At 37.9% G+C, this 23037-nt stretch overlaps 1 protein-coding gene across 3 annotated transcripts in view; it reads left to right on the top strand.

Moving 5' to 3' along the window:
* The window catches only part of LOC128855068 (rho GTPase-activating protein 100F), a 74607-nt gene extending 53281 nt beyond the window's left edge, over window positions 1-21326 (top strand). For 2 of the 3 annotated variants that reach the window (XM_054089668.1, XM_054089667.1), the window contains exons 7-12: window positions 77-1202; window positions 1266-1345; window positions 1407-1737; window positions 2298-2548; window positions 17254-17377; window positions 17451-21326. In XM_054089668.1, coding sequence (XP_053945643.1) covers window positions 77-1202; window positions 1266-1345; window positions 1407-1737; window positions 2298-2548; window positions 17254-17377; window positions 17451-19126 — 3588 coding nt within the window. In that variant the 3' untranslated portion in view covers window positions 19127-21326. Of the gene's footprint in view, window positions 1-76; window positions 1203-1265; window positions 1346-1406; window positions 1738-2293; window positions 2549-17253; window positions 17378-17450 lie in introns of all 3 variants that reach the window. The other variant, XM_054089669.1, reaches the window with a different exon arrangement.
* The last annotated feature ends 1711 nt before the right edge of the window (window positions 21327-23037 follow it).

Below are 23037 nucleotides of genomic sequence, written 5' to 3'. Positions count from 1 at the left end.
AAATTGGCATGATTTATTAGTATTTATTTGAAAAAATTATCACTTAATAATTTACCTTGTCTATTTATTGCAACAGACTGAAAGCATTTACTCCAGTCGAACGGGCATACTCGGAACTGGTACATTGGATCGACACCTCGGCATGCCACGCCCCATTTCAGCATTACCAGTCCGTTCGATGTCATCGCAGCACATTGGCGGCCCATCTTCGATACGTTCGCCAAGTATACGGCGCATGCGGCAGCTGCTCGAACTTTCCGCAGGACCGGCTAGTCCAAGCGGTAGCATCATGAGCACTGGTGGCCATCAAAGTCCGGCGCCGACGCCCAGTGCCACACTACCCAGAACGCACAGACAAATTGATATTAATCCAGCGGAGTTTGCCAAGTACAAACTCGACAAACCGATAGTCGATATTGGTGGTATATCGGGCATGTTGTGGATCCATTTGCTTGCGGGCCGTGGTTTACGTTCGGCACCCGAACTAGGCGCACAGCACGTCGGGGGCCCACATCATGCAGCGCAATCTCAGACACGTGATTTATATTGTGTGATCGAATGCGATCGTGTGCATAAAGCACGCACAGTGGTGCGATCCGGTGATCTCCAATTCGACTGGGACGAGTCTTTCGAGTTGGACTTGGTGGGCAATAAGCAGCTGGATGTATTAGTTTACTCGTGGGATCCACAACATCGTCACAAGCTATGCTATCGCGGTGCCATCTCACTTTCCATTCTGCGACAATCACCGCTCCATCAGTTAGCGTTGAAGGTGGAACCACGTGGCACTATTTACATACGAATGCGTCATACAGATCCCATTACCTTGTATCGAAGGCGCGGTTTACCTAGTCTAAGGGCTGGATATCCCATATTGTTCGGCGCTGATTTAGAGACAGTGGTGAATCGTGAATCTAAGGGTGCTCCTGGAAGTGCACCTGTGCCAATTGTTTTGCGCCGTTGTGTAGAGGAGGTAGAGCGACGTGGGCTGGACATAATTGGTCTATACCGTTTGTGTGGCTCAGCAACGAAAAAGCGTCTGCTACGAGAGGCGTTTGAGCGCAATAGTCGTGCCGTGGAATTGAGCCCCGAACATGTTCCTGATATTAATGTTATTACCGGTGTGCTCAAGGACTACCTAAGAGAGTTGCCGGAACCGCTGTTTACGCGATGTCTCTTCCAGATGACTGTCGATGCTTTAGGTCGGTTAAAATTGCGCTCAGGTTAAATAAAGAGCTGCTAATAACTTCGTTTACTAATTTCAGCTGTTTGCCTGCCAGACGATCCTGAGGGCAATGCAAAACTAATGCTCAGCATACTAGATTGCCTACCCAGGGCAAATAGGGTGAGATAAGCAACAAATACCTTTTTATTGTTGCACCTATATTTAAAATGTAATTTTACAGGCCACCTTAGTATTCCTGCTGGATCACTTGTCGCTCGTTGTATCCAATTCTGAGCGGAATAAGATGTCAGCTCAAGCTTTGGCCACCGTTATGGGTCCTCCGTTGATGCTACACGCCGCTAATGCTCAGCCGGGTTCGGAAATTGATCATGCCCAACCAATTGCCGTGCTGAAATATCTACTGCAGATTTGGCCACAGCCGCAAGCGCAGCATCTCCAGGCACCCACTGGCGGCATCGGTAGTGCGGCTGGCTTAATGGGCAGCATGGTCGGTGTGGGCGGTGGTTTGGCGGGTGCGGGCAGTATGAGCAACATGGCGGGCGCTGTTTCAGGTAACGTAATTATATTAGGCCTTTGAGGTTGCAAATCCTATCATGCTGTTTAGTTTTGACTCATCAGCGCTTTACTATGAAACATAGCAAAAATCTAGAGGCACTAATTCGAAATAAAACCCACAATCGTAAATGCATTACAAACGGCCTCCCAGCCGATGAAACTTTTTCGTAAAATTAACCAAGAAAAAAAGTAAATACTTTTTTAAGTTTCCTCGACAAATCACTTCATTGCGCAAGCAAAAGCAAACTTCACTTCATTTGTAACAAAACAACTTAAATTCTTAGGATTCATAAAAGCAAAGATACATACCCATATATTTTCTTATGCTTCCACATCATCATCAACTTGTTTTTTTTTTAGATCATTTAAATGATCGATATATATTCATAATGAATAATTTTCTACATCCTTAATTCCAAATGCTGTGAGTAAACTTCTATTCAATAGATATATAAATAGCAAAAATGGGAAAGAACCGAAATGGGATATAATCCCCTTTAACAATTAACTTTACGTTCAAATTAATATTGATTAATACAGAGTCCTATGTAGACAGGTCGGCGCGGCGAGTCAACAGGGCAGCGTGGAAGCAAAGTCAGTGCGTTGCAAGCGGACAGACAACTTCTACTGCAGCAGCAGCAGCAGCTCATGGCGGCGGGCAATCTTCTACGCTCGTCCACTTCGGTAACCAACATACTCTCACAAGGCCATCATCCGCTCTCAGCCACAGTCAACAGTCATCTGTATCAATCAGTAGTGGGTCAGTTAGCTCAATCGCCTCGAGCCTTGCAACAAGCGGTGCAACAGGTAAAAATGCCACAACAACGACAACAACAACAACAAACAGACAAGTACAACAGTAACAACAGTACAACCAATAATCCAACTAACAAAAGCGTTAGCAAGTGAAAAACACAGTTAACCTTCAAATTTGATTTAAATTACTGATGTTTTGAGTTACATTAAAGTGCATTAGGATGAGTCGTTATAATCAGAAGCTAGATATTTGGCTCCCAGTGTTAGATGTGGTGAATAAATGGTTCAAGAGGTTCACTAATTGGGTTATTAAATATGATGGTTCGAAAACTTAAGCATGTGAACTGTGTGCTGTAGAAGTGGCAGACCTCAGTTCGCCAGAAGGACAACTATCCTCTATTTATTCTATTTTTTTCACCAAATTTTCGCTTAATGCCAATCCTACTGAAAATGTGTGGGAAGTAGTAAAGCAAAAACTCAAGGGTAAATAAATATTGAATGCTAAACTGCCAAAGTAAATTCGACTAATTTGGAGCCGATTACCTCCATCACTTCACAGAAATTAACAGAAAGCAAGTGATGAATATATGTTTTGTTGAATATATTGTATTTCGTATAATAAATATTGGCGAAATAGTTATATGAGACACTAAAAAAGTATCAGGGAAGAAAACAAACGTATTATTTCAGCATTTTATTCTAAAAGCTCATTAATGCTCAAAGGCGTAAAAGAAAATGAATAATTGGGACAAAACTAATATTATATTATGTAAATCTAAAGAAAATGATACAAAATAATATTCAAGACCTCCGTTATTTAATGTAACTGATACTAGTCGTCGTAGCTTCGAGTTTACGAGTGACTGAAGGATATTAAGGACGATTTTTGCCCATTCCTATTTGCATTACTTTTTTAAGGTGCAGTAGACTATTAAACTGTCATCCGCCTTTATAAACTTGCTAGCTAAGAGTGTGCTAGAGGTTCTCCATGGGATTTAGGTCAGCACTAACAGCGGGGAACTTTAGCACAGGGATACGAGTATTTTTCGACGAGAAAAACTCTTTGTACCTTTAGCGCTGTGGATTAGAGCATTGTTCTATTGATATGTTGACGACTCATCTTTATCCAAAGGCTCTAGGTAATTTTCTGTGTTAGCCTTATGTGAAATAAAACAAACACTGTAGCTAAAAGCAGGTCATAAAAGAGTTGTCGTGGAAGTTTCGGCAGTGACGCGTTTGTCGTGACTCGCCAATATCTCGCCAATACTTTTCCCAACCATCAGGCCCATTGAGAAGACATTTTTTCCATCGCCAAAAACGATAGATTGCCATTCGTTATCTCAGAACTTATGACTATCGGTGAATTCGGGTCTAGCTGGTCTGGGGCGTGGTGTAAGCTTCGGTCTATTTTAATGCTTTAAATTGAAATATTCACTCAAAATTTGCTTTATTCTTCTCTTCGTAACATTGAGAGAAAGTTCACATCTATTTTGGTTAGCGAAGATACTCTTGTCTTATCTCTCACTTACACCTGTCGTTAATCGTAGGCTTTGGGCCAATTCTTTTAATTTTTATATATCCTTCAGGATTTTTCAAAAACTTGTGGATGGTATTTTTATTTCAATTTCATTTCAATGCTATTTTACCAACTGAAACTCCGGATTCACTAGAATACTAGCGCGCTCCTCGGTAGATGGCTGCGTTCCGTATGGCAGAGTGCCTTGAAAAGTTATTTATTTGTAAATGGAATCTCTTCATTCTGAACTTACTAATCTCTTAACACTAATCTCACAACAAGAAATAAAATCGTATCGAAAACTTTTCCCGTATAACTATTTCCATCAAGAAATGGAAATTTTAAGCAACGCTCAAACGTAAAGGGACTTGAAGCAAAAGGCAAAATAATTTAAAACTGCTCCCATATAGCTATTTCGCTTAGTGTATATAACCTCATACAATGCAGTTTATTGGAATCAAATAGTTTTGAATTATGGCGGACGCACTTCTAAACTGTCATTTATAGCCTCTCACACACTCTGCAAAATATTTATAAAGCCACCCATCCATCTACCTAGATATTATATATTGTATAATGAAGTCATATTTAAGAAGGTTTGCTGTATTAATGCTTGTGTTTTATTAACAGTTCAGCGTATTTTACATTTTTCCTTAAAACTAGAATAGTTTAATTTCGACAGACAGAAGCAAAATAACCAGATTGAAATAAATATAAACCCACTTTATGTGTTTAGCTTTATGTGCATACTTTTAGCAATCTGTATGTCCCAATTTTTTTCTTTTTATACAGGCTTCTAAGCGCCTTTGCCTTGAATTAATTAGAAAATGAACCAGGGTCTGATCAATTTTCCGCCATTCAGTTTTTCTGAATATTTTACCATTCATGTTGAAAAACTTTGGAGGACAAAATAGACCACAAGTTTTGCATTGGATTAAACTCCTTACTAATAGCTAAGGCATTGGATATTTTTTGGCACAACAAATATTTGGCCATCTTTGGACTGTGAATTGCCGCATTATCTAGCTGATATTTGAATTCAGCAATTTCGCAGTCTGCTTTGGGCGTGCACCTTTAGAGCATTTTCTCTATGGGTTGCGCTGGATATTAAATTTTCATATAATTTTATTTAACACATAGAAATCTTTAATTCGGGAATTAGGAAATAAAAAACAATTCCACCTCACTCGCTATTCATTACGATTGATTACGTTACATAAAACTAGTTAACTCCACATCTACAGCTTCTACAGATTATGTTAAAAACAACTCTAATTAGAAAAAAGGTCAGGCGGAGCCCCTAAATTGCTCAAGTCAAGGGTGGTTAAGTTTCAAGGGCCGGTGTCAATTTTGAATAAATACAATTCTTTTAAGAAATTATTGTCATTTCTTTTTACTATGATAATATTGATATAGCTCAATTACGTATGGAAGAAAATATTGGCTAAATGGCCACGGCCTCGGCGGCACACCTTCAAAGACCACCAAATGCAAATAGTTCCTTATCTAAAGGGTGGTTAAGCTTCAAAGGCCGGTGTTGATTTTGAATAAACTACAATTTGTTTTAGGAAATTTTATCATTTCCCTTTATTATGATAATACTGGTATAGCTCAATTATGTATGGAAAAAAATATTGGCCAAATGGTCGCCCCGGCCTCGGCGGCACACCTCCATCCGATGGTCCGAATTTACGATAACGCTAAGGCCCAATTGAGGTTCTATGCCGTTAATGTCTCATCCTATAGCTCTTTAATTGTTGTTGGCTTATCGACGTACCTCTTTTCTTTCAAATAATCCCAAAGAAAGAAGTCCAACGGTGTCAAATCACATGATCTTGGCGGCCAATTGACATCGCCGCAACGTGAGATTATTCGACCATCAAATTTTTCGCGCAAAAGAGCCATTGTTTCGTTAGCTGTGTGACAAGTGGCATCGTCCTGTTGAAACCACATATCGTCCACATCCATATATTCCAATTCGGGCCATAAAAAGTTCGTTATCATCTCACGATAGCGAACTCTATTCACAGTAACTGCCTGACCAGCCCTATTTTGAAAAAATACGGCACAACGATGCCGTCGGCCCATAAACCGCATCAAACAGTCACTCTTTGTGGGTGCATTGGTTTTTCGACAATCACTCTTGGATTATAATTCGCCCAAATGCGGCAATTCTGCTTATTGACGAATCCACTGAGGTAAAAATGTGCCTCATCACTGAAGATGATTTTCTTCACGAAGTGCGCGATATGCATTTTGATTTGAACGCCTGTTTTCAAAATAAGCCTGAATAACTTTAACGCGTTCCTCGATTGTGTATCTTTCCATGGTTCAAGTTGAGTTAGTCTGAAATTGAAAAATGTCAAATCAAATGGAGAAAAGAACTTGACGTTTAGGTGTGGTTCACATTCAACATCGGCCCTTGAAACTTAACCATAACTCACAACTGAATGGAATAGACATAAAATAGGGAAACAATTGTTTAGTGTGAAATGTCACCTTGACAACGAGCCTAAACCGTAAATTGTTTGATCGATACTTTACGAGACATCGATCACTACAGCCATCTACCGAGAAAATAATGGGCTTCTTTTGCCCCAAAATGAAAACATGTTTTAATATTCAAAGACAGACGCGACTTCATGCACCAGTGATGAAGATTATTCAGGTCGTGTTGAAGCTTCTGAGTATCTACTGTGTCCTTAACAGATGACAAAATTTTTAAATCTTACGCGAAGAGCAAACAATTAGAAAAGGGAAAAGCATTTGCTTATGTCATTTATTACAAACATTACAAAAATTGAGACTTAATCAAACCTAAATACATACATACATACGTACATGTAAACATACATTTATAAATTTTCTACTTTCTACTAATCCTGTTGGCCGTTTGTTAACTTGATCGTTACTAAACTTTACTAATTGTTTTATTGATAATTCTAATTCTAACATAATTCTAATTCTAATTCTGATTATCATTGAATTGAATTGAGTTGAATTTCATTCTCATTTCTTGCTGTAAACGTCAGTGTCAAAATAAATGATTTTTCGCTTTTTTAAATGAGTAACTACTTCACAATCATAAAATATTTAAGTCTACTCATATATATACCTACATATATATATATATTTTTTTAAAGCAAAAATAATATTAAATGAAATTGTTGTTGTTTGGAATTAATAATTATCTACATACATACATAAATATATACCTAAAACATAAACTGCGTGAGTACAAATGAGAAAGGCGTAGAGTAAAATATTTGATGTGAACACTTGCAATCGATGTATGTATGTGATATTATAATACTACATGCATACATACATACTTATATAACTATTCTATGTGCAAACGTACTCGTACATATATACATATGTACGTCTGAAGCTGATGTGGTAAATAATGTACCTTTGATGTCGGATATTAGCATGATTGGCCCACTACTGGTAATATGTATACATACATACAAGCATTAAAATATGTACATACATACTTAGTTCTATTGCGTTTCCTAACCATACATACACACATCTATAGATGCATATATATTTATAAATATATATATATATATATATGAAATATCGTCACTGATAATATAAAGTCATCGTTCATACGCTCGTTTATACCTAAACACATGCATACATACAAATAAGTCCCTTGTAATTTTATCTGTTGCAGCGTTTCCTCACTCATGCATAACTACTTACATATATAGTAAATATGGCTGTGCTAAGTCTAAATAAATATGCTTACATACATACATACATATGTGTATATCCGCTCCAAAATACGGTGTGCATCTGTACCTATACATTCATACACACATACATACATACGCATACTCTTTCACCAAAGCAAGCATGCAAATTCTGTAAATGTGCTACAATCTACATATATCAATATCTCCACATACATATGCAAATTCCTATAGACACACATGCAAGTATGTACTTGAAAAATTCCCAAAGCTGTAATTTTTCACCTACTATATTTCGTTCTCAACTTTAACTTCCTGGCAGGGAAGAAAAGTGAAAACTACGAGTGTTCTAAAATATTGCTAATAATTTCCGTGCTTCTAAAATGGCAAATACATACGCACATACATACATAGTTACGATGTAAATTTTTATTATTTCGGGATTTTCGGGATCCCGCTATTTCCATATCGGGACTCCGGGACTAGCACCGGTATTTAGATATGCATTATTTTACAACAACTTAACTCGAAAAAAATTACATCAATTTTGCTTGATTAGTTCTCCTATTACGTAATAAATAATAAATAGATGGGTTTTTTGTGTACTTAATTCTGCCATAACTTCTGTTACAAGTCAAGTCCGTTATAGGTATAAAGGGGTTTCCAATAAAAAGTGTTATTTTGATGTTCAAAGGAAGCCGCTATTTTTTAATATAAATGATGGGATGTTTATTTCACTATAAAGAGGAAGGTATGCCGTTAATATTGGAAATTAACATCACGCAAATGACCACCACGACCACGCTTACAGGACAATATCCTTTTCACGAAATTTTCCATAACCGAATTGCAAACTGGCTGCCCTATGTCCTCGATAACCTCGAGAATTCCATCTTTGAGGTCTTAAATCGACCCTGGGCTGTTGGAGTAGACCTTCTCTTTCACGTGGCTCCAAAGAAAAAAGTCACAAGGTGTTAAATCACAAGATCTCGGTGGCCAATTGTGATCACCTCTTCGAGAGATAACACGGTCCGAAAACTTTTCCCGTAAAATATCAATGATTTCGTTGCTTGTGTGGCACGTAGCGCCGTCTTGTTGAAAATAAATGTTGTCCCGATCAATACCATCCAATTCCGGCCATAAAAAATCGTTAATCATCTCTCGATAGCGCAATCCATTCACCTGTAACACCTGTTATTGGAAAACCCTATATATTCCTCTAAAAGCGTATGGCGTCGAAAGCTAAAATTCTATGCCTAGCGACTACAAGCACAAAATGCATTAATAGGCGCAGCCGTAGCGGCCATCATTCTAGTTGCCATAGTGCTGAACAGTCTGAAATAGACGCGGCGGCGCGGACAGTTTCAACTATTATATTGTACAACAAAAACTCATCATAAAAAAAAATATATAAGGCATAGCTCTCTCTCTCTCCTTTTCCTCTACGTTATATCTTTTTTTTCTCTAGCGGAACGAAAATGCCCAAAACGTTGCATGGCTTGATATTTTACTCTCCATTTTCGCTCGTCCATCGACGCATAAGAAGTTTCACTTCAAAAATCACATTATTGAAGCCTTGAGTGTAAATATTTTCTACTTTGTCTGTCGTAGTCTTAAAATTTATTTAAAAATGTTTACCGTTTAATGCTGAGTATCGTTTTTTGAAGCTCAGTTTTTTTTATTGCCAAATTCTATGGATTAACTTGGAACTCGTTACTTGTGTTTTTTTTTTGTTACTACTGAATAAGAATTTTAAGTAAGTTTTTTAAAGTGAAAATATTGGATCCGATATGGTCAATATAGCTTTAGCAAATAAAAAGAAATCTACCATAACTGATCGATTTCTTGTTTGGTTTTCCAGCTTATTGGATGATATGCATTTCGTATTCTGCAAAGCTTATTTCGTATTTCCACTCAGCGATCCTAAAAGTCTCCAAGTAACTAAATTCAAGTGAATTCGACGAACTCTAGAACAAACAATATGTCCGCCTTTCAAAATTTGAAAAATTTACTTTTAATTCGTACTCAGGCTCAAGAGGTCCCGGTGGTCTAGTGCTCGTAAATTTAAGGTACAATATTTTCAGGAATTTTTTTACAATAGAACAAATTAAAAACGATATTTAAATTTTTTGGGCTTTTAATTTAACTTATCTTACATACAAAAATGAAAAGAAAAACATTTTTTAATTTTTATAATTTAAAAAATGGCGCTGGAGTTGACCCTCGGACCTGGACAGTGTTGTCCCTTTTGCCTCTTCTATTTTTCTGAAATACAAAAATCAAGAAAATTATTAATCAGTATGACTGTAGCTATGCCCCGATAATAGAATAAAAAAAAATTTGACAAAATGGCGCGGCTTTGAATTTGACGCTCTAAAAATCGGGGTTTTTCTTTTCAGTTTTTAATGAAAAAAATACGAAATAATTGAAATAATAATATGATTCTAGTACGGGCCATAGTCATTGATTCTTTTTTTTACAACACCAGACCGAAATAAGTCGTTTTGAGATAAATTAGTTTTGAGGTGGAGATAAATGATTGAGGTACAGGAGCGCGCGGACCGCTTTTTACCTAGTTAATGGGCCGTAGAAGCTATAATATTGGGAATTTCCACATGAGAATTTCACAGTATATTCTTAAGATATTATACTTTCGAAATATCGGAAAAACAAAAAATCGATTTTTTGAAATTTCTAGACCACCGGGACCTCTTAATTCAATTTTCAACTTCAAGAGTGGCTCAAATTTGATTTGCTCTGTGTCCATGATTCCATAAGAAAAGGGTGTGTAAAATTTGACTACTTATTACGGAAGCTACTTCATCTATTGAAGCGATTTATAAGTAAAGCAAAAAGGGGCACAAGTTTATACCCATTCTGAAAGGTAGTAATAAATTGAAAAGGGCCTATGTAAACCTTATAATAATTTTATGTATGGTACTTAATTATTCATATTTTTAACTTAATCATTCCCGGGGCTTGTCATATAAATAGTTATTAGCTAAAGTGTAAATGCAAGTAAATGTAAGCTCACTCCACGAACAATCGGTCAACTTCAATTTTCGTATTGTGTATCCGGTAATATACTCCAAAGCATCTTCGTGTAGGCTATCAAAGTCAGACGTCTTCATTTAATGTCATCGGAAACTACCTCATCTTCTGTTAGGAAGCTTTGTAGGGTCTCTTAAGAAGTATCATTGAAGCGGAGCCACTTAGTTTCGTAGGCCTCAACAGTGCCACGATCAACTATGATTGAAGTGTTTCATGCCGTTCATAGAAACCATTAAGTTATTTAGAAAATAGCAATCTATGCATTCATGCAACTATATTAACAAACATCTTCGTAATCTAAATTTGAACTTTTAATTTGATTAATCTTAATTTTTTGAATTCCAGAATTTTTAACTAATTTATTTTGCGTTACATTTCTGATGAATTATTATTTAATTTCCAATATTTGAATTAATGTAATATTTTTACCTTATTTAAATTTCATCTTTTTTTTTGCTTTCACTTTGTTTTTTTTTTTTTTGATATTATATTATTTAAATTTTCTTGATTTGATCTGATTGCGTTTTATTTAATTCAATTTTTAACACAATTTTTTATAATTAAATTTGATTCATTTTTTAATTTCGTTTAATTTCATCTAATTCTTTTTTTTTATTAAACTTAAATTTTGTTTCTTTTAAAATAAATTATAAAATTCTTACACTGCGTGCGTAATCCCTCAGCTGCCATATAATTTTTTCGTATCCTTCGCTGTCACTCGAATGTAAATGGAAAAACGTTAATTATTGTGAACCAAAAATAGAGTCCAAAACGCAGTGGAACTTAAAAACCAGTGTTGAGTGAAAAGGCATGGCGATTCGTTTGCATTCATATGCCATCATCCCATTCCGATAATTCGATTGACGTATCACGTGACTTTTCTTCGTACTATTGACTATACGTTCACGGATGTGATACTTGGAGCGTAAATAAATCGTGAGAAACACGTACTTTAAGTTCCAACTTACGTTTACGCGAACGCCCTTTTAAACTGTACATCTCAATAATTTTTCATCAAATTAACTTAAGAAAATGCAAACAAATTGTGAATGAAACTAACCATAAAAAGGATAAAAAGATGCAAGGTAGGTTGGTATTGAAAATGGGCGAAATCGGTCGATAACTACCACAACCAGCCATATAACGGTAGTTTGCATAAAAGAAAAAGTCATACCTCTGTTATAAATGAAGTAAGAACTCAGTGATGAACCAAAAAACAAAAAAGTTTGGAAAAATGAACAGTGCCACATCCATTTTTGCGTAAAGGCGTGTATCTCGATAACTACAATACTTAATACAACTCGCCCAAAATCGGTACACGTAATGAACAGCACTTCATTAATGTAGATCCAAAGTATGATAGATATTACTGAGGATGACTAAAAATCATGGTTCCATGTGTAGAAGTCCACGCAAGTGGGGAAAGTTACTGATCGCCATTCACTTGGGAGTGGCCAGGACGATTCTTCTACATATGGTTCAAGCAGCTCACAACGGCCGGGATTAGCCCACGTATCCTCTGGGTAGCTTCCGAACACCCGTTCGGGAGTGAGCTAACGTGAGAAGGCGAAGCATTCCAGGAAAGCTGGTTGTGCGCTGGGTTTGGGACCCGCCACTTAAAAATCCCCCCCAATGAAAAGAATTAACAAGCCTCGGATGAGAACTGCCTTTACTGATGACGACCCCTGCAAACGAAATAAGGAATATGATTTGAGGGCATGCACCTGGAATGTCCGGTCCCTTAATGGGGAAGGTGCCTCTGCCCGGCTGGTTGATGTCCTCGTGAGAGTAAAGGCTGACATCACTGCCATCCAAGAGATGCGATGGACGGGGCAAGGTAAGAAAACCATAGGACCTTGCGACGTCTACTACAGCTGCCATGTAAAGGAGCGCAAATTCGGTGTCGGATTTGTTGTGGGAGAGAGACTTCGTCGCCAAGTACTGTCGTTCACTCCGGTGGACGAGCGTCTCGCAACAATCCGCATCAAAGCCAGATTTTTCAACATATCGCTAATTTGCGCCCACGCCCCGACGGAAGAGAAGGACGATGCGACCAAAGATTCCTTCTATGAGCGCTTGGAACGTTCCTATGAGCGCTGCCCCCGCCACGATATAAAAATCGTGCTTGGCGACTTCAACGCCAGGGTGGGCAAGGAGGGAATTTTTGGTCCCATAGTCGGAAAATTCAGCCTGCACAACGAAACATCCGGTAACGGACAGAGGCTGATCGACTTCGCCGGGGCCCGAAACATGGTAGTCTGCAGCACCAGATTCCAGCATAAAAAGATACACCAAGCTACCTGGCTGTCTCCTGATCGGAAAACGCGAAACCAGATCGATCATGTTGTGATAGATGGAAGACACGCTTCTAGTGTATTAGATGTACGCACGATCCGAGGACCCAACATCGACTCGGATCATTACCTTGTTGCAGCCAAGCTGCGCACCCGCCTCTGTGCAGCAAAAAACGTACATCTACCTGCGCAAAGAATGTTCGACATCGAAAAGCTGCAATCACGACAGACAGCCAGAAGATTCGCCACTCGACTCTCGCTCCTGCTCTCGGAGAGCACTGCCCAACAAACCGGCATCCACGAACAATGGAGCAACATTTCTCGTTCTCTACGTACCGCCGCCGAAGAAGAAATCGGATTCCGGCGAGCCCGAAAAAACAGTTGGTACGACGAGGAATGTCATGCTGCCGCAGAAAGAAAGGATGCCGCCTATAGAGCCACGCTGCGATCGGGCGCAACGCGAGCCATGTGGGATCGCTACAGAGAGCTGAAAAAGGAAGAGAGACGTATTATCCGAAAGAAGACACGAGAGGCCGAAATACGTGAGTGCGAAGAGCTTGAGATGCTGGCCAACAGGAACAACGCCCGAAAATTCTACCAGAAAGTTCGGCGGCTTACAGAAGGTTTTAAGACCGGGGCGTTGTCCTGTAAGAACAAAGACGGTGATCTGGTGACTGACGTACAGAGCAATCTTAAATTATGGAGGGAACACTTCTCGAACCTGTTAAACGGTGACAGCTGCGCATGTCATAGAGAATGTGAAGATCCCGATACCCCAATCGTTGACGACGGAATTGTCGTTCCGTTACCCGACCATGACGAGGTGAGAATAGCAATATCACGGCTAAAGAACAACAAAGCCGCGGGCGCCGACGGACTGCCGGCTGAGCTATTCAAACATGGCGGCGAGGAGCTGGTAAGGTGCATGCATCAGCTCCTATGCAGAATATGGTCGGATGAAAGCATGCCTGCCGATTGGAATTTAAGTGTGCTCTGCCCAATCCATAAGAAGGGCGATCCTGCAATTTGTGCCAATTACCGCGGGATTAGTCTTTTAAATATCGCCTATAAGGTTCTAGCGAGCGTATTGTGTGAAAGGCTGAAGCCCACCGTCATCCAACTGATTGGACCTTATCAGTGTGGCTTCAGACCTGGAAAGTCTACCATAGACCAAATATTCACAATACGCCAAATCTTGGAAAAGACCCATGAAAGGAGAATCGACACACACCATCTTTTCGTCGACTTCAAAGCTGCATTCGACAGTACGGAAAGGAGTTACCTGTATGCCGCGATGTCTGAATTTGGTATCCCCGCAAAACTAATACGGCTATGTAAGATGACGTTGCTCAACACCAGCAGCGCCGTCAGAATTGGGAAGGACCTCTCCGAGCCGTTTGATACCAAACGAGGTTTCAGACAGGGTGACTCGCTGTCGTGTGACTTCTTTAACCTGATGTTGGAGAGCATCGTACGAGCCGCAGAACTTAATCGCTCAGGCACAATTTTTTATAAGAGCGTACAATTGCTGGCGTACGCCGATGATATTGACATCATCGGCCTTAACAACCGCGCTGTTAGTTCTGCCTTCTCCAAACTGGATAAAGAGGCAAAGCGAATGGGTTTGGTGGTGAACGAGGACAAAACGAAGTACCTCCTGTCTTCAAACAAACAGTCGGCGCACTCGCGTATCGGCACCCACGTCACTGTTGACAGTTATAATTTTGAGGTTGTAAAAGACTTCGTGTATTTAGGAACTAGCATTAACACCGATAACAATGTCAGCCTTGAAATCCAACGTAGAATCTCTCTTGCCAACAAGTGCTACTTTGGACTAAGTAGGCAATTGAGCAGTAAAGTCCTCTCTCGTCGAACAAAACTAACACTCTACAAGACTCTCATCATGCCCGTCCTAACGTATGGCGCAGAAGCTTGGACGATGACAACATCCGATGAAGCGACGCTTGGAGTGTTCGAGAGAAAGATTCTGCGTAAGATTTTTGGACCTTTGCACGTTGGCAACAGCGAATATCGTAGACGATGGAACGATGAGCTGTATGAGCTTTACGACGACATAGGCATAGCGCAGCGAATAAAGATCCAGCGGCTTCGTTGGCTGGGTCATGTCGTCCGAATGGATACAAACGCTCCGGCTTTGAAAGTATTCGATGCGGTGCCAGCTGGTGGTAGCAGAGGAAGAGGGCGGCCTCCTCTGCGTTGGAAAGATCAGGTGGAGAGGGACTTGGCTTCACTTGGAGTGTCCAATTGGCGCCGGTTAGCACGAGAAAGAAACGACTGGCGCGCTTTGTTAATCTCGGCCAAAATCGCGTAAGCGGTTATCGCGCCAATTAAGAAGAAGAAGACTAAAAATCACGCTCACTCACTTTATATGCTAAACTAAATTTCCGTTCGTTTGTCTGAATCACAAGCTGTAACTCCCATTACTTACGAGTTTGTTTGATTCTTAAAATTCACCTCAATTAAGGGGGGAGCCTGGTTTATGAGATCTAAAAATTGCATCTCTTTGCGATTTTTTTTTAAGGAAAAATGAATTTAGCACTGCAAAGTGTTTTCTATCTTTTAATGAACATTTAAAAAGTATAAACAATTTTTGTACTGGTTAAAATAAGTTGAAAAAAAAAATGTTTAACATAGAAATTAGTAGAGCGCTGCAACGCTGGAGTTTCCAACTGGCGTACAAGATACAGCTCGTAATTATTATCTAAAGCAAAAAATTCAAATAGATTTCTAATTATCATGATTTTTTCTAGATTTTTCTGATTTCTAGATGAACTAAGAAAACTGAGAGAAATTCCAAAATTTCAACTATTTGGAGGTTTTAAAGAAAAAAAGAAAAAAATTCACTTCAACTAGGTATAAAAATCTTTAAAAAAAATTTTTTTTCTATTTTGTTAGTTCAAATAGAAGAGTATTTAATACTGAAGGGAACAAGCTATAATTCATTTCAAAAGGTTCATTAGTTTTTTTTCATTCATGTACGCCAATTCAAAGAAATCATAAAAATGAAAAGTCGAGAAAAGAAGATAAAGTTTGTACTGTAGCTGTCCGGTCACAGCGTAACTACCTAACGCTCGCCTACCTTTGGCTTTGTATCTACGGAAATATTGAGAATTAGGCTCTGTAACTTTGTGTGAATATTCTGAAATATATTAGGAATCGCTTAAAACGAAAAAAAAAAAAATGATTTTTTTGACCTTATAAACCAGGCTCCCCCCTTAAGTCGTTTTAAAATTTGCACGCGTATAAGAGGTTGGGTAGGTAGCGTATTTAGAACTTCCCCAGCTGTTATTTTTTTATTAATTTAAATTTTATCAAATGTTTGAATGTTTTGAACTAAGTTTTTAAATTCTGGAAATAGAAGCGATTACATTGCTGATATTACACTTCTTCAATCAAGAAAAGTTTTTTAAATCCGATATTTTTAAATATTTTTGGTGCTACAAGGAAGCTAACAATAAGTTTTTCAGATATTAAATTCTAATATCTTTTTACATGATTACTAAGTTTCAGTTTGATATAACTAATGAATACTTTTGAAAACTATTTCATTGCTACATAACTACACATTTGCATATTGGCTGAGAGTATCAAAACGAAATCCACCGAAATCTTCCTCCAACTACATAATTATCTGAATATTTATAAAATCCCATCTTTTGAAAGCAAATTGTCTAGAAAAATACGCATATGCATGGCATTGATGTACCCAAAGCTTCACAAATTGGCCACTCAAACCGCACCCTCAACCGCACCTGATTGCACTCATTGTTGTCACTGCTGAAATTAGATAGCAAATAAATAATTATGCACCAAATTTTGTGTTCACTGCACTTGTTACCGGACTTGTTTTCCTACTGGGCACCAACCACAACCACTACCTCCAACAACAACAACCACAACCTTGACATACGTGTAGTACTTAATTGTCGACCATTTAGCCAAAAAAAAACAAAAGAAAAGAAAATATTTAGCTATTTTAAATTGCAGTTCTTGTTGTTCATTCACTTCCTAACTCATCCAGCACGCTTCATGTACCTAACATAATTTCTCTATCCTCATATATAAGAATATCCACATACATATATTTATAAATTAAAGTGTACAGCCGTTTTATAGAAGAAAAATATTTGTTTTTTTTTTCTCTTTCTCCCTCTCTTATTTGTGTTATTATAGCCCCATCAATTGGTGGGCTCAGCGGCCTCAGCAATTCTCGACCAATCGCCACTGCCACTTCCAGGCACACCCTCCCCAGGCAGTAGTTCGGCATCGACCGGCTCCGGTTCGGGATCCGGTAAAAGTATGTAGCACTGAAGTCATACACACAATCAAGTTACATTATTGAGCCTTGTTCACTGAGCAATTTACCTTAGGTACTGATACAATAAAACGCGGTGCATCGCCCTCCTCCGTCAAGCATGTGAAAATCCAAGAATCCTCCAGCTCGTATTCCATAGCACAGAAGAAATCAACAAAAGACTCACCAATCGATGATAATTCGCTCTCTGTAGCAGCTATTCCAACAACAACTACACAAACAGCAACAAGAAGAGGCGTCGAATTTCTCCAAACGCACAAACCTCAGTTAAAGGGTGATGAAAGTAGTTACTCGAAATATGGCGAGCTGGGGATGAAAACGCGTACAGCTTTTAGCGAATCGAGCACTTATGGTACTGGCAAGGCGGCACTTTCGACTCTATCAACCGAAGATTACAAAGCGATGCGTAACAAATCGAGTGCTACATCCTCCTCTTCATCATCGCAAGCGACGGTTTTGAGTGCCGCTGGTTCTACTGCCACTTCAGCACCGACAACATCATCAGATGATTCTGACGATTTAATCTCATATAAATCTTCGGCGTCTACGAATGCGTTGCTAGCACAATCTCAGGCCATGACTACATCTCAGCTTATGTCCAAGTATCTGAAGAGGGAGCCGCGTGTTCAATTTACGCCCATAAAATCTCCCGATTCGCCTTCTCCACCCGATAGTGATGGGCTGCCTAAAGGCGTCTACCACCTAACCACAACGAATGGCAAAACGGGCGCATCAACAGGTGCCATTAGTAAACATTCAGCAGCGAGTACGGGAGATCCGAATGCAAGTAGTAACCACAAAGGCGCATCCCCATCTAGACAACTAAGTGGCAAAGAACCAATAGTATCAGCATCAACATCAACGTCAACATCATCATACACAGCACCATCAACTTCATCATTTGTATCGACTGGCAGGAGACTATTTGATAGTTTAGCATCATCGGAAGCAGAGGGACGACCTCAAGCGGGCACCGCCAGCACAACAATAGCAGCAATGTCTGCAACATATAATGATAGTAAAAGTGTAGCGAGTAGTCATATTAGTAATAAGAATCAAAGTTCAGAACACAGAAGTTATGGTAGTAATCTGTTCGGAAGTAGTGGGCATAGTGGCACAAGTCCTTTTGCCACAAACGGTAATGCCTCCTCCTCAACGACAAATGGCACCCACAATGCTATGCATCTTTACGGGACACTACCCAAAAACGGTCCAATCGCTAGTGCAACAGGTAATGGTTCCTCGAGTGGCGCAGCTGGAATGTACAGTTCCACCACATCCGCCTCGTACTATTCGGGGTCGTCGGGCGGCCACACAGCTAGTAGTAGTGGTGTGAGCTCAATGACTGGTTCGACCACCAGTTACGATTATTACAATACCAGTTCATCCTCGTATACATCAGCGGCTAGCACGCGATCCTATGGTAATGGCGGCACTAATGGTGGGGGAAATTATCACACTTTGGGTACATATAGGGTACAATATGCAGCCACTAATCCTTTTCTAGACGCATTCGAAGCACCGAGCAATAGTAATAGTGCAGGTAATGGAGCTGCGAGTGTACATGGTAGTGGCAATAATGGCGGCAATGGTGGGCATGGCTACAGGAATAGTGAACATCAGCAGGGTAATGGGGGGAGTAGCAGTAGTCATCAACGAACGTCGCTGCTGGCCGCTTTGCATGGCAGCGACTCAAAGAATGGCAGTGATGAGTTCGATGATTTGAAGTAAAATCACAAACAAAACGAAACAAAAGAGAGAATGAGTTTTATTGAGCATTTCGCAGTGTGTGTGAATATTTGTGAGTGAACAAATTGTGTTATTTTATTATTTCATTCTTATTGAAGTAAATGTTATTGCAGTTTAAGAAAAAATTCGTAATGAAATTGGATTGTGATAGGAGTGAACATACATACATACCTACACATACCATATTTGTACTTAAGTAAGTCGGTGACGCAAAATTAATCAGCTAATTTTGTTTTTGAATAACTTTTTATTAAATAAAAATAGTAGAAATAGAGGCAACGCAAGAGCAAACCTCCGATGACTGGTTGGCGTAGATCGAGACGCTGAGCTATTTGGTAAACGTTTTTGGAGAACTCAACCGAGGGATAAATCGAACTGGAGAGAAATGTTATGGCATGCCAAGACCCAGACCGGGTTGTTGAACTAACAATGATATGATGGTGTATGACGCCATTCAGGGTGATTAATTTTGAGCCATCTGTGCGTGTTAGTGAAATTCACAACGAAGTGCAAATAACCTTGCATCATGGCATTGGCAAATTACCGTGCCACACAACAACTAAGTGTATGCACATATACAGTGGGTTGAAAAGGTGTTGGCACAGTGATGTTTTCTTACAACATTTACACTGTTTTTCGTGCACACTCTGTATGAAAATATGATTTTTAGTTTAATAAAATCAGTATAAATCAAAGTTTTCAACTTTGAACAAAATAAAAAATAATCAGAATTTCGTATTTATCACTCAAATTGTTATTGGATGTGCATTTTTATGGCCCAATAAACTTAAGTAGTGCAGCAGATTCGCTTATTTGCATGAGCGACAGACTGCAGACTGCAAATAGAAGCTATTACGCACACATTAAACTGTTTAAAATCAAACTGTTGGACGTGTAAGGTCTACAGATCTACAGGACCTTTATAAGGTCAATAGCAACGCATGTGAAACCTGGGTTCAGACTACTAAGAAAACTGTTGTCTGTTGAGCGAAAAAATTTGAGGCGAATAGAATAAAAGACAAAAATGATCGAATACTTTGTAAATGGACTAGACCTAGGGCGCTTCGTGAAGGCGCAACGTCTACGATGGCTAAGACACGTACTTCGAATAGAGGACAATAGAATTGCAAAGAATACTTTTAAAGCTCGCTTTTCGGGCAGCACAAAGCGCGGACCGCCACTAACAAGGTGGGCAGGTGCTGTGGAAGACGACCTGCGTAGCATGAACGCAGGAAGAAGCCAATAAACCGGGACGTATGAAGCGCAATAACAAAGAGCATTAGCTCACCCAAGCTGTAAATGCTAAGATGATAATGGTGCATTTTATAACCCATATAATGGAAGTGCCACAAAGTGCAAGCTTGAAATATTTAACAGATTGTTATTTAAAAAGGAAAATAATAAAAAAAAAAAATCTTTGAAAATTCCTGTTGGCTTTCAATAAGATTTCCGCTAACATTTTCTGTATGTTCTTCTCTTCAAACCTTCAAGCGTTAGAGAAAAATATGTGCAAGACAGTCGGCAGAAAGAAAAAAATTGTTTGTAGCTAACGAGAAACTTCAGCACCTTCAAACTTACACTTTGTCACATTTGAATTTAACGAGCTTTAAAAGTAAGTACGCAATGTACTAAAGAAAAATTGAAAATTCTGAGTAAAAGCATCCAAGATTCGTTGAAAATTTTATGATTTTTTTTTAATTTGTACTATAAAGTTAGAAATGAATCCCGCTTTTTGTAAGTTGTAAACAAACTAAATGAAATTGATATGATTAAGTTTTTTCATTATGTTATGAACTGAAAATATTTGCATAATTTCCTAGGGGTCGAGTTTGCACACAAATTTAAAATGGCTCCGCTGCGGAGCCCTTAAGTGCAAAGGGTTAAAAATGTGTGGCCGGAACTACATATATTGTCGTATGAACTATATTTAAAAAAAAAATTAACGAAAAAATTGACATGAAAAATAATGTAAATATTGTAAAATTCTCGCAGTGCCAAACCATTTTTTTTTTGACTCACTGTGAAACAATTTTTTTTTGACGCACTGTGTGAGTGCACAATTTTACGAGTGCAATGATGCCAAGCAGTTTTCAACTAATTATAAATTGCACTGTTATATAGAGGCAAATTTAATTTTTTTTTTATAAAATTAAAATTTTGTGTTTTCATCAAATAATAAAAATTTAAACCATTTTTTTTGTTGAGCTGTGTGGTACTTGTGTAAAACTTAAGGCACCTAATTCATAAAAAATTTCATTCACGCAATTTAAAAAAAATTTGTTCTACTTGTAGCATATTTTTATTTGCACATTTCAAAGTTTTGCATATTGCTAAGCCTGTCAGTTTTTTTTTACATTTACTTCGTATTTCACTCACTGAGTTCTGCTCAAATGAAATGAATTCTCTCTGACATTTTTTTTATAAGATTCCAAACTAAATACACCTAATAAACAAAAACAATAATTTTTGGTTAAAAACTTAACGAATACCAGCAAAAAACAAAATGTGTGTACTAACACACACACATACATACGTACATTTGTATATACCGTTGACTTTTTTAAATGTTTACACTTTACAAATTTACAAAGACAAACAAGGTAAACAACAAAAACTTAATGGTCTGGGCAGGCAAACAATTTTGGTTATACGAAAGAAATCGAAGAGGGCAAATAGAAAAAAACAACAACAACTTGAAGTATGTATATTAAGGTATGGCAACAATAAACAGGCAATGACAGGCCAGTAAACTAAGAATGCAGAAAGAGAAACAAACAAAAAATTAAATAATAAAAAACAAATAAGAAAACCAAAAACTTGAAAAAAAAAAACAAAAGCAACTAAGAATACAAAAACAAGTTGACTGCTGATACCAGGACCAACCGTATACACCAAGCGATGCGAAAACGAATTTTGAATACATAAAATATTCAGCTTTATTTGTGTGTGTTTGTTCTTGTTTTCGGGCAGAATTATTAAACTTAAAAACATAAAAAATATGAATAAATTCGTTAAATAAAATGCAAACAATGAAAGCGTGGCAATCTATGATAAAGACACAGACTTATTCAGATGTATTAGGTATACATACATAAATTCATTATGCATATGTAGTATATAATATGATACTTGTGTACATATGTACACGCAATACATAGCAAACTGAATCACGTGCATAATATTTATATATACAAACAAACTAACCAACCCCTTATACCTAAATATACGCGTACATACACACAAATATATACATAAAATAGACTTTTTGAATTTTCTAAAATTTCCATTAATGTTATATACGCGTCTTATACAGATAAGCTCCATACATATGCGCGAATGTACATACATGCATGCTAGGGTGGTGCAAAAAAAAGTAAAAGTATTGAATTTTTAATATTTATATCAAATTTAGAAAAAACGTGACCTTTACTCATTCAAAATCTATGGACTGGGAGGCACATTTAAATATGAAGAGATTTCCAAAAAAAAAAAAATATTTTTTATTTAATTTATTATACTATATATTTATTATATATTTTAATTATTTCTTTTAATATTTACATTTTTTTAAATAATAATTTGATTTTGTAATTTCACCAAATTACATCAAATTATTTCTAAAATTTTTTCTAAGAATATTCCTTCTTAACATTTTGATTTTTTCATATTTAATATGCACAGATTTAAGAAAAAGAATAATTTTCCATATTAAATTAAATTTTTTCTGAAATATTTTTTTTTAAGTACGAATTTGTTCCAGTTGCAATCATATCCGCTGTATTGCATCCCGTTCGGTGCGAAATTTTGGCGACTTTGCCAAAAAAAATAGCATTATAATACTAGGTCATTCATTTTCTTTGTACGATTGCAATGGATGACAAAAGCGTAGTATT

The sequence above is a fragment of the Anastrepha ludens genome, chromosome 2 (assembly GCF_028408465.1).
Source record: "Anastrepha ludens isolate Willacy chromosome 2, idAnaLude1.1, whole genome shotgun sequence".
Lineage (NCBI taxonomy): Eukaryota > Metazoa > Arthropoda > Insecta > Diptera > Tephritidae > Anastrepha > Anastrepha ludens.
Note: the sequence above shows the minus strand (reverse complement) of the source record. Positions and strands in the feature narration are given on the sequence as shown.